General features: G+C 39.1%; 1 protein-coding gene across 1 annotated transcript; it reads left to right on the top strand.

Moving 5' to 3' along the window:
- Positions 1-64: 64 nt before the first annotated feature.
- LOC137500596 (uncharacterized) lies at positions 65-14,499 on the top strand. Its single transcript, XM_068227540.1, has 5 exons — positions 65-80; positions 3,453-3,592; positions 6,223-6,475; positions 11,546-11,773; positions 14,297-14,499. Exons 1-5 carry the CDS (start codon positions 68-70, stop codon positions 14,449-14,451), a joined length of 789 nt encoding a protein of 262 aa, XP_068083641.1. The 5' UTR covers positions 65-67; the 3' UTR covers positions 14,452-14,499.
- Positions 14,500-16,357: the final 1,858 nt, after the last annotated feature.

Genomic DNA, 16,357 nt, shown 5'->3' with positions numbered 1-16,357 from the left:
AAAGACTCTGTCGTCATTATATAAAATAACACTTCGCAGATGTTTGTTATGTCCATTTCTGAACTTCATGGAGTTTACTGGTGAGTGACATATAATTGGATTTAAATTTATTAACCGAGCAAAAATATTCAGGGAGGAATTATATAGGAATTTAATTTATTCATTATATTTGTGCAATTATTGCCAGTACGGTACTTTGCTGCACCCCATGTGAGTGGGAGCAGAAGAATAACAACTGCGGTATCCCCTGCCTGTAGTAAGATGTGAATGGAAGTTTTCCCAGCAGCTCTTAACATGCCAGTGTACTTTGGCGAACATAGAGCACATAGCTGAGTCCTGGCATTACTTCCATTTATTGTTCAAGGCTCCTCAATTTCATCTATCCTATTGAACCTGACTTGGTCAAACCTTGTTCTTTTCTGAACCCGGCGGTATTAGGTTTGGAAATCCTAGGGATTCATTCATTTTCACGCCCTTCAAGGTCCTTGTCCTTCTTTGTCCTATACCTCCATTTTTCGAAGTGGTGGGCCCCTCCCATTTTTTCCGTCTGGTTAGTGCAGACAGAGGATGGTTGCCTAGTTGCACTTCCTCTTAAAACAAAAATCACTCCCACAAGCACCTGCTTTGTTTGTTAGAGACTATAACGCGTGTCTTCTCTAAATGTAACATTCTGCAAGTCGGAGTGTGAAACGTTAGAAATTTGAAGTTTGAATCTTTGCGGTAGGACACAGAACGTGAAAAGGAAAATGGATGTAGTTGGTACACGTGAAGTATGTTGCTAGTAAGGGCAGGGTTCCTATTAGGTGACTAAATAAGTATATAACCATAATCAAACACTTAACATTCAGGGGTTCAATTCTTCATATATTGCTGGACGAACAATTATCGTCAATTATAACTTACTGTTCCACTGACAGACGATTTCTCTGCGGAAATTGGTGCCGTCGACAGAAACTGTAAGATGCACCTGAAAATTAAAGTATGCTTTTTGTTTATGAGAATAGGCCTAAGTTTGGTAACGTTTAGCAACGTATTTTGCAGGAAATGATATGTGTAAGAAAGGGGAAACCCAGAAAAGGCCTTTCGGGGATGATATTATACTGAATAGAAGGATAAACAAGTTACAGCATTGTGAATGATTGCAAAATAACCTCGAAAATGTAGTGAGATGGAGAGCAGACGAGTTTTGCTAAGATAAGAATTGCTGCCAGTTCTAATTATTGTTTTGATTGGGTGACAGTACCTCCTGGCGGTCACTGTAATACATCGGTCTTAATATCGCGAACGATCTCCATTGGGATAATCATATTGACACTATCCAAAGTAAAGGTTACATATATCTTCATATATTTTAGTTACAAGGGTATTTGGGGGTACTGAGCTTTTAAAGTCTCTGGCAAAAGCCCAGTTAGAGTATGATTCCAATGCATGGGTTCCAGCCCCAGGGAGTGCTGAATTTCGAGCGTTGTTTGGCGACAACCTCACCCTTAGCTGAGTCTAAACATTGGTTGAACTTACTTGTGCACAGTAGCTCACTTTTATGTATCCTACCCGACCTCACTTGGTCAATTCTTTCTCTTTTCCGTCACCGACGATATTATTATCACTCCTTCTTGGCCCTTGCGTTTTCTTGCCAGATACCTTCATTTTTCGTAGTGTCAGACCCATTCCACATATTCCCTCTGCTAAGTGTTAATAGAGGATGGTCCCCAGGTGTACTTCGTTTTAAAACAATCACCGCCACCACAAGCACAACCACCTGTATGGGACCCACACCTGGATAACTTGACGTCTGAACCGAAAACGAGCCAAAAGAAGGCACAGCGATTTGTTCTGGTGATTTACAACTAATGAGTAGTGTTAGGAAAAATCTTCCTAACGTTTGTCTGGGAAGACCTGGGAGCAAGGAGACGAGCTGCTTTACTGAGCGGTATGTTCCGAGCTGTCAGTGGAGAAGTGGCGTGGAATGACATTATTAAACGAATCAGTTTCAACGGAGTTTGTAACAGTAGGGAAGATCGCAATATGAAGATACAGTTGTAGTTCAAGAGGGCAAATATGGGAAAGTATTCGTGTATAGGAAGAGGAGTTAGGGATTGAAATGAGAGGTATTCGATAAATTTCCAAATTCTTCGACATTCTTGAAGAAATATCTCGACAAACAGGAAATCTGTCATCTGGGTGGCTGCTCTAAATGCTGATCAATGGCGATTGAAGTCTGTACTTGACTCTTATTATTTTCGTTGTAGACGGTTCTCATCTGCTGATATGCTCGAAACGTTTACCCAATCCTGATATATTTCGCGTCATGTACCCGTCCGTTCCCGTGGATTATTATTTCGTCCACATACTTGACCTTCTTTACCCGTCCAGTCTTCCCACCATTATTGATCTTCACTTCTGGTCCAACACTGATATTAGATATGTGTTTCTTTTATCTCGAAGGAGACCTGAAAGCCTATTCACTCAGCCAATTCATTCACGTAGTTGATTTTCATGATTGCTGACTTGATAATGACAAAAATGGCCAAGACAACTGTAAAAACCAGACATTCAACATACTACTTCGAGCTTGGGACCTAACGTGAACAAATCTCCCCTCCCTTCTTTTCTCCCCTGTGCCCTTCTTCATCCTCACATGGATATATCCAAGAGGCAGTTGGAAAGGGGTGGAGAGTGTTCATCGCCTTATATTATACCAGTTCTGATCTGAAATGGCAGCGACTTCTCATCCATGAATTTCACTTTCACTTCTGTCTTGGTGATCAGATTACTGGACGTGTCTTCCACTCCGACCTCTTCCTCAACATTGAGTGATGTTATTGCGTCAATCGAGCCACGTGCCTCCTTAAAATCGCCGAAAACCTCGTAATTGTACCTGATCATGTTCTTCAGACTGAAGCTCGGGTTTTTTGTATTTACTAGCCAAATACTAATTTCGACATTTTGATTGTGCTGCTATTTATGAACGAAAGGGGAATTCTAAAGGAATGGACACCTTAGTTGAGTTAATTTAATTTTGTCACGTGACAAAGTTCGCCAACAGATATTTTTTACATGCTTTTTACAATGATATCTAGTGACAAGATTTTAGACCGTCCTTTAAATATCGACTACCTCGACGCGGATCAAACCTGAAAACTTGTTATAATACATCTGACACTCTACCTGTGATGCATCAACGTAACTTAGCCAGGTGGTGTGCTTTAAACACTGACAGTCTAAGAGAGTTTGACAGTGCGAAGGTCAGACGTCAACACCTGCACGATGTACAAGAATAAACGTGTACAGTGATGTATATGTTTAGAAACGATGTTTGTGGCAGCTTCAGAGATTTCTGAATGCTGAGAATGTTCTTGGCAATATTCATAACTAGCTGTATCACTAACAACTTCGCTGTTGTGGGGTTTAAACACATCCTGACCAATGATAAGTGAAACATCTGTCTTCAGGCATCACCATGCTGCTCTCTCTAGTTTTGTTCGCGATGGCTGCGGATTCCTGGGCCCTCTCCACACAGTGCGACCGGTCTACAAGTTTGAAATTCTCGGTATCCAGTTGGAGGAATGAGTCAGGTTATCGGCTTGTAGCGGTGAGTATACGACTTCGTAATTACATCTAAAACATGAATAATTTTGTTATATGTTGAAAAATATCGAGTAGGTTGTTACCATATTACTGGAATATCAAGGGGAATAAACCTTCATTCCCTAAACACATTACGAAATGAATACGTTTATCTTTAATATTTTGTACAAACAGGACAGAGATATTCATTTTTATATTTTCAAACCCTGAATGACAGCCATCGTTACAGATACCTAAATATAAATATGACTTCATTCACTTATCAAACCTGCTAAAAGTGTCAAAACTCAAAGATTTCGTGCCTAAGGAAACTGTTCTCATACCGAGTTTAACAATTCCTTACGACGTAAGCATACCTTTCAAATTTACGTCTAACATTCTGAATGACGATCTGTAATTCTCAGGTTCAAGCGTTTGACGAGATCTGTCTTTATTTGTGAAATATTGCCTTTTCCCATGGCCAAATTTAGAAAATATGTTCACGACGGCAATCATTTTGCATACTATCTGATTTGTCGTCCAGTCAAGAAATAATTAATTATGTATTCAGCGTAATTTTCGATGCTGACTGCTATAAAATTACTTAGCAGAACATTTCAACAGTAGAATTTGAATGCTTGTTCTGCTTCAGCGTGGTTTAGTGATTCAAAGGAATAAATAGGCAAAAGTGCCTTTTCTAAAAAAAATTCTACTACCATAAAAATATTTATGTACTTTCTTTACGCCTTCACTTCATTATCGCCTACCACTTAACTTGTATACATTTTTGGCTTGATATGCTAGTAGATTAAAAACATGTGTCTAGAAAGAAATGTACTGAAGCACTGAAACATTTTGACGTTCCGAAATTGTTAAAGCTGTTTGGATAGGTAGTAATTAAGAGGGTTATAAAGGAGTTGTATAAATGAAAGTAATTCATAAAAATGAATAACATAGTGTATAAATATGTCAGCCCTAATTACATTTATATCCGTAAGCCGGATCCAGACTTCATTAACTCAAAAAAATTCAAATGATTTAGGTTTGTGAGTAGGTTTATATGCCCAAAAATACATTTCATATTTTATATTGTCTTATGAGAAACCGAATAATTACTATTAGAGTCTAATTTGTTGTTCGTTGTATTGAACAAGGAAGTTAAATGTATCACCATTAAAATGCAATGACATATAATGAAAATTTATTAGAGTAAAACGTCACAAAAATTATAACGGATTTAAACATTTATTAGACGAATGAATGTGTTAGGTGCCACTTAACACCTCGAGTGATCACACGAGGACGGACACAGAAGTGACCATGAGCTATTATTGGTCAAGTAACCTCAAACCAGTTCATACCCATCAGGAAACCCCTCTGCACCTCCTATTCAACGTTCTTCGCTATTGTAGAGAAGGATAGTACCTTACTGATAATTTTCAACTTCAACAAAACGCACAGTCTCCCCACAACAGTACCCAATCCCATTTGCAGCCACAAGTCAACTTGTGACGTCGTCATGAGATAACAAATAAAGCGACGTGAAATTTCACACTATGACTTGATATTGATATAACTGGTAAATTTACCTGGGTGTTCAGTCATTCACCGAGGTACATGCCACACACTCTGGAGCACAACATATTCCATTTTTAACATAAACTACACACTTTGCAAACATTAAAATAGATCAGAGTACAGGATATTTCCTCTTTCCAACTAACCTTCTCTTAAAATGTATTACTCTAACTGACCCATAACAGACTCTTGGACATCACTGTCTCATGGATAAGGTTACATTACTAGAATACTGCATGCAGATTATATCTAGCAATGTTTTCTCTTAATAAATATAAGTCTACGTTTTACACAGAAATGACAGATTCGAACTAACCATTACAACATAGGTACAGAGTAAAACCACTCTCTTTATTTAACTGAGTAGATTTTTCGTATCAGTGTTAGGGAAGCCGAATATGATGATAAATATTAGAAATGAAAATTAGCAGATCATCATCATCATCTTCCTTTTACCATAAGGCAGCAGTCGCCTTTTTAGGATACACGTTGAATTTTTAATATATAACAGATGTGTTGTGGACTACACAATATTGACATGATTGGTGTTAAGTCTTCTGGGCTTTCATTACACTCACTCACTCACTCACTCACTCACTCACTCACTCAATCAATCAATCAATCAATCAATCAATCAATCAATCAATCAATCAATCAATCAATCAATCAATCAATCAATCAATCAATCAATCAATCAATCAATCAATCAATCAATCAATCAATCAATCAATCAATCAATCAATCAATCAATCAATCAATCAATCAATCAATCAATCAATCAATCAATCAATCAATCAATCAATCAATCAATCAATCAATCAATCAATCAATCAATCAATCAATCAATCAATCAATCAATCAATCAATCAATCAATCAATCAATCAATCAATCAATCAATCAATCAATCACCACTGATCTGCATTTAGGGCACTCGCTCATGTGGCAGATTCCCTATCTTCTTTAAAAGGACCAAGAGTCAATTTCCTCCCCAACAACTCCTCACGACATTACATTGCACGTACAATAATGATATTACTATATGTAGATACAGTACATTACACTTTGCCATGTTCTAGGCTGATGTGCAGTCCCATACGTCAGACAAGGATAGTGTTTCCTTGTCAGTGGAACTGCTGTCCGAGAAGTGTGGTGACAACACGGCTGTCATCCTCAAGACACTGAGTAGTACCGGACAGCCTGAGGAGCAAGCGTCAGTCATAACTACTGTAGCGCCAACGCAGCCTGAGGAGCAGGCGTCAGTCATAACTACTGTAGCGCCAACGCAGCCTGAGGAGCAGGCGTCAGTCATAACTACTGTAGCGCCAACAGGTAGTATCTCCATAGGAGTTAGGTGGTGTTATTGGTCGTGATTGTATCTAAGGGAACCAGCTGGTATCATTGGTCCATAGAAATCTATGCCAATTAGGAGTTGTTCTCGGCCTAGATATCTCTATAACAGTTGGATGATATCATTAGTCCAGACACCCTTTTAGTGTTAGGTGGTGTTATTGGTGATGACAATATTATGGCAGTTAGGCGTTGTGATTTATACTGATATCTCTATAAGAGACAGAGGAGTCTAGAAAATGGTCTAGAAATTTAAATAGGAATTACGTGGTTTTATTGGTAAAGATGTCTCCATAGTCGTTAGGTGACGTTACTGGTCCGGATATCACTAAGGCAATTAGGTGTTGCAATTGGTCTAGTCATCTCCTTAGTAGTTATATGGCGACAATGGTCCACAAATCTTTAAGGTAGTTAGGTGGAGTCATTTGTCCATATATCTGTAGATGTTATGCGGTATCAATGTTCCAGCTGTCTCCTTCAGCTGCTGTCTGAGGTAAGTATAGATTTAATATGTCCATGTATTAATTTAGAGGAGAATTTATCATGTAAATCACAGCTCAAGTTATAAACTTTTCTCATAGGATGTGTATTTCACCGTCTATAGCAATAACCATTCCTGACGTTGTAGACGGCGATCTAGTCAACAGAGTACTTTTGTAGGTAACTCCAATTACGCTGTTTTCACGACCGTACACTTGTGTATGCTATCGCATGCCTCTGTTACACGCTTCAACGACACGGAGTCTGCTGTTGTAGTTGTGTAATGCAGATATATTTCGACACACAAACACGTAAACCAATGCTTTCCTAGCACCTAGCCAGTCACTGAATTGTTCACAGATTAACGTTAGATTTCACAAACGCTTTCATTATTTAGCCGTACATTTAGTTTCAGTATTAAAGTTTTATTATCGTAACAGAACCTCCATAGATAACAGCACTTGCTTCTTCCAGGGGTTTCACGTTTATAATTCTCACTAAGATTTCTTGATATGAAATATCATATCGGATTTTTGAGGAAATATTTTATATTAGTCTGATAATCTACGTTTGATTTTGTTCGAAGTAATGTACAAATCATCTGCAGACATTGCGTCGGATAAAGCAAGCTTATGTCTAAAGGTGTAGAATACACTGACGAGTAATTGAATTAGAGATACTAGGCTGGTAGCGTGTAGGACCTGATGATGGCGGTGATGCGGTGTGATATGGGATCTTCAGGACACTGAGCGTTGGAAAGCCATCCTGATACACGACCGCTGCTCATCCTCCCATAATGCAAGATGATTTAGCGGAACAGTGTCCATGGCATAAAAATCCACCTCAACAGCATTGCAGATGAGCTTGATGGGACTGAGGCTAGATGACTTTAGGTGCTGGGCAAACTTCACCATGCCCATACGTTTTAATAGAAGCAAACATCCACAATTTCGGGTCCAATAAATTAGTGTATAATGTTGATGCAGAGGCCTCCTGCAGTGTGGTAAAGGTGAACTAATGTGTGGATATTGTCTGAGAGCAGGTTTGTGGGTCGTCGACATATGTTCCAGTGGCAACATTTCCTCTCACGTGAACTGTCTCCACACAAGGTTGCCACCAACACGGCAGCCTGCTAGGTAGGCAGATCCATGGCCCCACGTACTTGGCGACGCACTTGTATCCTGATAACGTCATGCAACCAAGACTCATCACTCCAAAGGATCTTCAACCTGGCTTTTAGAGTTCAATGGCGATGTTCTTTTGCCCATGTCAGTCTTTGTGCTTATTTCGTGCGGTAAGTAGGTGTCCTGTATTGGGGCAATACCTTCTGTACCCTCTTCAGAGAAAATGGTTTTGGATGGCTCACACATTGTTGTTATCCAGACTGAATTCGCGAGTGATCTGCTTCACCTTGACCCACCTAACCGCTCCTATAGTCGGAGTTAGCCGAAGGTGCTCCCTGTAATAAACACCTTGTACATCATGGAATTTGAATCCGATGGTGATGGTTACCCACAAATCCACGTATATTTTCGAATCTCGCAATATTATTTTGCCATTTCCTGTGACTGTGTTATAACACTTTAATCATGTTGTATATAGTTCACAATTTTCTACACAAAAATACTCACAAGTCAACCGTTTCTGACATGTGCGTGAATAATTCGCCGTCGACTTTAATATTTTAGGGAACTGTTGTGACTTGCAGACGCGTACACTCTTGCGTTACGTACGTGCATGCGCAATACGACTGTATTCCGCACGCTTTATATTTTATGACCATGTTAATTCATCGCTATTTTCGTCACGCCCAACGAAAGTACTGGCTTAGAAGAGAGAAGAGAAAAAAAAGTACGCAAATTGTACTTGGGCACGGAATTCTAAAGGAAGTAAAATTATTTTATATAATGACTGAGTTCTTATGTGATGGAAGAAGCTCTAAGGAAATATTATCCAGGATTATGAACGATAATAACAGATTCAATTAAAAGGAAGAATTTCTTGTCATACAGAAATATAATTTTATGAAATTTTTGGTGGAACTGTATACTTGATTACAGGAGCTCAAGGAAAGGAAATTCTTCCTGCCTTTGAAGCTTGGTTTTACATAAGTACGCTTAATATCAAATTGACAGCAAACTAAGATAATCTAGCAAGCGCAAGAGGAAAGAAGTGTGTTGAAGATCATAAGAAAAGAAAAAATCTAATTGGGCACATATTTCGTCGTATTAATTTCATCACTAGAACGATAGAACAGCAAATAGAAGGGAAAACTATCGGGGAAGACCACGCTTGAACTACGTAAGACAGGACATGAACCGAAATACACAGTCAGCTCAAGAGGGAAGCAGAGAACCGCAAGAAGGGGAGAACCTACCCACTTCTAACTTAGGAAAATTCTCACCATTTGTAAGACCTACTCACGATAAAATCTCTGCCCTTGTTTTCAGTTTCAGTAAATTTCACTAAATATTTAACATTTTTCTATTGTAGTACCGTAATGAATCTAGGTGTATAATGTCAGATTCTCCGGTAACCTAGATTTAGAACACTTCGGTGTTTTTGTTGCTTAACGATCACAAGAGTGATTCCTCACGATGTAACTGTAATGTTAGTCATCTTACCAAATACTGTCGGTAAAAGGAAGGAGCAAAAACTTACGTGGAGTTTCATGATGAGAATGGAGGTGACACACACAATACTGCGCATTCCAGTTATATAAAATTAGTATATGCGCACAATTACTGTTTCATCAGATTGGATACTGTCCCACAAGTGAAGTGAAGTGGCGTATGGCTTTTAGTGCCGGGAGTGTCCGAGGACAAGTTCGGCTCGCCAGGTGCAGGTCTTTTTATTTGACCCCCGTAGGCGACCTGCGCGTCGTGATGAGGATGAAATGGTGATGAAGACCACACATATACCCAGCCCCAGGGCCAGTGAAATTAACCAATTAAGATTAAAATTCTCGACTCTGCCGGGAATCGAACCCGGGACCCCTGTGGCCAAAGGCCAGCACGCTAACCATTTAGCCATGGAACCGGACACTGTTCCACAATATTGGTGAAATGAATGTCATGGGCTTATCCTGTTTATCATAATGTAAACCACCATTCCACGTAGTCAAATAAAATCTAGCAACATATTAGGGCTACTTTAATTCTAATATATACGTTTAAAGGATCCTCCTGTTCAATACAATATAGTAAGTTATATTTAATCTTTAAAGTTGTTGTTTCAATATAACCATGCATGTTTTGACTCATTTTAAAGTCAGTGGATAAAAGCGTTAATATATTATGTGTTACATTAAACAGTATAATAGTTAAAATATTATAACTAAAGCCCGGATTTTTATGCAGTAACAGGTTAGATTGCAAACTAAATTTGTTAGCGAAAAGTGTCGGCCACCCACTCTTCCATAATGTAGCAGGAATAACATAAATTATAGGGGTTTGATGGACCCTACCCCTAATACTTATGCAAAACCCATAGCATAATCGTTGTGAAGGTAGACCATACTTGTTGCTCGCTTCAGTAACTTTTCATTCTAACCTATTAATGCACGAAAGCCCGGAATCTAAATATAACATTTGCCACATTAAAGTCTTATTGTGAGGATATAGTAGCATATTAACAAAATATAATTAAAATCACTGTCTTGAGATACGATCACTTTCTTGTCTTCATTTAAAATCTAGGTATGGGAAGATAATCTCTAAATTCCTTTTGTGAGTGTGATTAATGGTAACATGTTATTGCTGATTGTAAAATGATTTTTTTAGGCGGTAAGTGTTGTATTACAATTTCGCTATGTGCTGTTGATGTTGTTTGAGTGCCGTCAAATTGATTTCTGTGTAATCTGTAATGGAAATGATAAAGTTAATATACGTGCCTATGTGTAATCCGAAAATTTAGCCGGATAAATATAGACGTCGAACGATGAGATGTTTCAAGAATCAGTCAGTCAATGTAGCTGCTGATATTTCTTGGAATCATACAACTTGACAAGCAGAAGGAATATTGCAGCAGATGCTGCCTGCCGATAAAATCGCTAACTATTCGCGTTACAACTCTTACATGTATTGGGCTGAATTTAAGTAATCGTAGCTGCAATTGTCTGGCACAATAACAGTATATTTACATGAACATTCTTTTAAAAATATTTCCTTTGTATATTCTTAACCTCTCATTTATTAACTTGAATTAAAATCCATTTGAAACATAGCCATGCGCCTGGAAAGTTTGAATTTTACCTTCCACTTTAATACTTCAAATTCTTAGCTACAGTTTTGCCTTCATAGGCTCTATTTCTTTTGTGTTTTAGTCAAAGGAGAATTATGACGAAAATTTACTCAATTTTTCTTTTATAAAATTACATTATACAATTACGTGCCACCTTATTACTTGATATTAAATGTCTGAATAATACATAGTGACTACGAGGTAATAGAGTGGTACGGCATTCTATAAAGGAGCACTTCGAGAACAAATAATGTATCACTGCCGTATTTAATTATTAGTATCAGATTTATCATTAATGACCTCTCATTCATTCTCTCATTGCATCAACAGTTTCGCCACTACCTGGCTACCATCACATCCCTGGATTTGGATATTACAGAATACTTCGGAACCAAATGAACTGGAAAGATGGGGTGGAGGCTTGTAGGAAAGAAGGTACACGAATGTTGCTCGTAGAGTCTCAAGAAGAGCTTGACGCTGTCTACGGGTGGAGTGGATGTTGTCCATGGGTTGGAGTACATCGTGAAAATTCTTCTGGACCTTGGATTAATGTGTTAGGTAAGTTAGACTCTGCTCGACTGTGTGTAGACAATAATATCTGGTAAATTGTTAATTGTATACAGATTTTACGAAAAATATATGTATATATGTTCAGTCCGTCAGCGATGCCGCTGGTGGGATCCTCAACAGCTCTGCCATCAGCTGTCATAGATGGTCTAGGCATCACTGAAGAGGCGTACTAGGGAAATGAGGAGTGATGTACTTTCCCGTTGCGTTCCTCGCCGAGCCAGAGTTGCTATTACATATCAGTCTACCAAGCCCAGTGGAATGCATACACCAACCGACCCTATGAGCAAAATTTTCACACCATCCATAGCAGGGACTGGCTGCAGAAGGAATGGCATTACTAGCATCGTTCATACCTCAGTCACTTTCATATTGTCAAAGCCAAGGATAAGACAGAGACAGATCTATGAAAGTTACAAAATTGCTCTAGCCTATAGCAGAAGTCATATTGCACCGTACACGCTAGGACCTGCCAGCAAAGGCGGTTCCGATATATACTTCTTTTAAATTAATCTAGTCCATATCGTGAGTTACTGCAGTCACGTGCTAGTAATGAACCTTGGGCAATGGCTGTGTGGCTAGTAAGTGTACAAGGGACTCCTTGGGAAAGGCAAACGAAACGCAGTTCGGTGGTGAGTTATAAATAATAACGGAGATCAATGAAGAAAGAGCTTAGGACTGGATGAATAAACAATGTGGATGCATAAGGGTGGGCTAGGATTTAATTATATTCGGGTGTAGGTCGATAACGCGGAAGAGAGCAGTTTACACTATTGCATGAAATGAACAGGTGTCAGAAATGGAAAGGCAGCTTGTAGGATAAGGCCTTTGATTAGGAATACCTTAGAATGCGTCGTTGTTTCAGTTAAATACGAAAATGAGCGAATAGTATCGGTAGATTCAACAGTTGAAGGAAACAGTACGTGAATTACCCGAGTTAATACTCACCATGTCAAGGTGCAGATCAAGTTTAAGTCGACATTTGAAAATATAACTGAAGGATATTTGAAGGTGCTTGGTGCAGTTGGAGAAGATGTGGAAGTTAGTAGGAATAATAAGCGTTTATTTGACGTCTGCGCTAGAACAGGATTAGGTGTGATTATGGTAGGGACACCAGATCCATGTACTGTATTATAACTGTATTTGAATTCAGAAAATCTGTTACAATTTTGTGAGAATTTTGGGTATTAGTCGATGGTACAAACCACTGTGTATTTTTCAGTGAACTAAGTATCACATGGCCTATATATTGTGAAAGTGAAACCTGTCTACAGACGCAAGAGCGTAGAGAACCTCCAGGTCGACACAGAAGTACATCGTAATGACCCCAAAAGTACACTTAACAGAGTAAAGACATGAAAGGAAAGAGCAAGGGGATCTCGGACCATTGCCCGTTAAGATGGATAAAACGAGCTTGTAGTTACTGTGAAGTCACAGCAGCTTATAAACGCAGAAGTAATTTAGAGTACAAGATTAAATCATGGAAAGATTTCGTTAATTACCTGGAAATGATTAGTCAGCCATCAGGGAAACATTTCAGGAGAGAAATAAAGGTTCTGATAAAGGGAAGGAAAAAGGAATACAAATAACGTATTGTGTATGTCAGGTGAGCTCAGAGTAGATCACTGGAGATATGGAAGTTCCCAAAATAAAAGTAAATCTTCCAATTGAAGTAAGGAACAGCCGAGTTTCGGTGGAGATAGCAGTAACAGTAAAAACGGTTGGTAAATAGACAGTAGTGTTGTAAAGCAGCAGGACCTAAACTTGTGAAATACATTGGAGAGGCAGTAGGAGTATCATGGAATATTTTTAAGGCATCTTCTCTTCAGACACAAAAAATAGTAATAGCATCATTTTAAGCAAGGGCCAGGAAATTAAATAAATATCGAGATAGTTCATTGATCAGTGAACAAGGCAGTCTTTCGAGGGGACAACCGAAGTGCTTCCAATGATTGTGGCAATTTCCATTCCATTTCCCAGCTTTAGAGCTGAAGAAAAGAGCCTCCGTGGCTCAGACGGCAGCGCGTCGGCCTCTCACCGCTGGATACCGTGGTTCAAATACCAGGTCACTCCATGTGAGATTGGTGCTGGACATAGCCGAGGCGGGATAGATTTTTCTCCGGGTAGTCCGGTTTTCCCTGTCATATTTCATTCCAGCAACACTCTCCATTATCACATTTCATAGCATTTAGTAGTTATTAAAATATATCACTTTGGAAGTGGCTACCCCTATATGGTTCATTCATTACATCCCTGACCCGGTCAATGACTGGACAACATGTTGTAGGTTTTCATTTTCAGAGCTGAAGAAAGAACGTATACACATATTATAATACAGACGCTTACGACAATTCCTGATGTTTTTTTAAAATTTGATTTTCGGTATACGATGATCTTCTAATCATTTCTTCATTCTATAGCAGTACACAACACCTCAGACCTTTATGTGCAACACTTAGGCAAAAATCTACTCCTTATATCTGGTGCGGTAATTGTTTATACTTCCATTCACAGGTCAGCAGATGAACTCGACGGACATCCTTGGCTGGCTTCCAGGATATCCATCAGAAGAGGGTAATTGCATATTACTCAGTCACTCACCCAATTATGGGACGAAAAACTACAGATGTCGAGGACAACTGCCGGTAGTCTGCGAACAAATTTTGTAAGTGCATAACGAAATATTGACATGAGATCTCTCAGAAATCTTGTACTGATTAAACAATTTTCAATAAAGTTTGTATTACGTTACTGCTCACTTCCTTCCTCTCGATATGCCTGGGGTGTACCGATGTCGAGCAAATCTAAGTTAAAAAAGACAGGGAGAAGTTTCATAGCTACCTACATGGATGTCAAAGCAAGTTTACAGGTAAAATATAATTTATTAATTAGGGCAAGTGAAAACATGACTGAAAAATCACAGCACTTGATAAGTACTGGGGTATCACGCCCAATTATTTCGCTCACATGAAGTAATGGTTAATTATTACAAGCCTCCTGATTGATGTAGTATTAATACCTGTCATAGAAATTCTTTCGACCTCACTGTATGATATACATATTAACGATGTAACGAAAAGTAGAACGCTGCATACTTTTGGTCCCTCAGATAAAGGAGTACATTTTTAAACGCATGATAATACGACGCACCATTTGAGGCAAGACCTAACCCGAGTAAGTATTCTCCCAATACACTGAAATACAACTGACGCAAGTCAAGGTAAATAACACGATAGAGTTCGAACCCGTCATCTCAACGTATCAGGCTCAACACATAAACAGACGCACTGGAATGAACACAGAAACGGACACAGCACGTAGAATTGATCACAAACAGCATGGCAAGAAGAAATAAACCTCAGTAACACGGGACAAGAATCTGAAATAAACGACAAGCACTAAACACGCATCAGTGCTCGAACCCACATCTTCCATGACCTGCGACCTGAAACCTCTCCTACGGAAACTTGGCTGTACGTTTAGATGACGTCTTCAAGTTTCTTATTTCCCGCCGACAGTAATGGAAATAGCTAATGATGGACGCGAAAAAAGTGCAAAGAACTTGAAATACCTCCTTGTGGCACGGACTCGCCTTACTTAAACCGGACACTGAACCATCGAATGGCCCGGCGGCGTGTCCTTCCTTCTCCTGGAGTATCTACAGGAACTTTATCTCGTGGTTTACCTGACCGCAAAATCTACCTTCACTCTCCGTCTCGATGGCTCACCCAGTTAACAATAATTCAGTGATATCCTTCCGATTCATAAACATAAAATGGCCAATATCTCCATAAAATCATCACTATGTCACGATTTTGCCACAGATCACACTTGTCAATATTCTACACTTCCTCTATTCTTTCTTCTTCAGTCGTAAATGTCCCACGGGTTGAAAAGCTCTGAGTACCATCTACCATCTAGATGTCGCTGACCATTGCATCAAATTGCGAACACAATGCCCCTAAGGAAAATTAAAATCTATAACTATGAAAATTACTTCAAACACGGCTGAAGCGTCCTATGTCTTCGAATAACCATCTTATCTGAAGTCATGACTTCGTGTCAGTCGGCAAGCCCTCTTCACACGTATACCAGAAATATCATGCAACCATTTTCAATGTGCGCTGTTTGATGAGTGTCTTCTGTCACCCCTAAAATTTCGTTACGTTTCTTAGGTAGGGTCCCAAGGTTCTACAAACACCGATTAGTAAATTATCCACCTCCAACATCACGCATTAAACATCAAATGATGGCTTTATTTGCACCAAAATAACAAGCATTTTCCACTTCTACCTACTCGGAAAGGAAGTAAACGGGCAATCAAACTAAACCCGCAGTCCCCCGCTTTTCAGAATGAACTGGCTGTAATTTCAGCAAGTACACTACCCTATGCACACAAATTTGTACATGGCTGATGCGGGCAAGCTTTTCTCATGTTATTAAAATAATTTTTAAAGTAATTATGTAATTCCCACTTGTGCCGACTCCTGATCCACACCGGAACCTCCATTTATTTAACACTTCATTTGGCAGTCGATAACTATTAATGTTACCTCGTATTCTGTGACATCGATG

This window comes from Anabrus simplex, chromosome 4 (assembly GCF_040414725.1).
Source record: "Anabrus simplex isolate iqAnaSimp1 chromosome 4, ASM4041472v1, whole genome shotgun sequence".
NCBI classification, from domain to species: domain Eukaryota; kingdom Metazoa; phylum Arthropoda; class Insecta; order Orthoptera; family Tettigoniidae; genus Anabrus; species Anabrus simplex.
The sequence above is the reverse complement of the archived record's forward strand: the minus strand, read 5'-3'. Positions and strand labels throughout refer to the sequence as shown.

Coding starts and splice junctions, on each gene's coding strand:
- LOC137500596 (XM_068227540.1), top strand. Junction 6,476..11,545: donor AACTACTGTAGCGCCAACAG/GTAGTATCTCCA, acceptor TTGCATCAACAG/TTTCGCCACTACCTGGCTAC. Junction 11,774..14,296: donor ACCTTGGATTAATGTGTTAG/GTAAGTTAGACT, acceptor TTCCATTCACAG/GTCAGCAGATGAACTCGACG.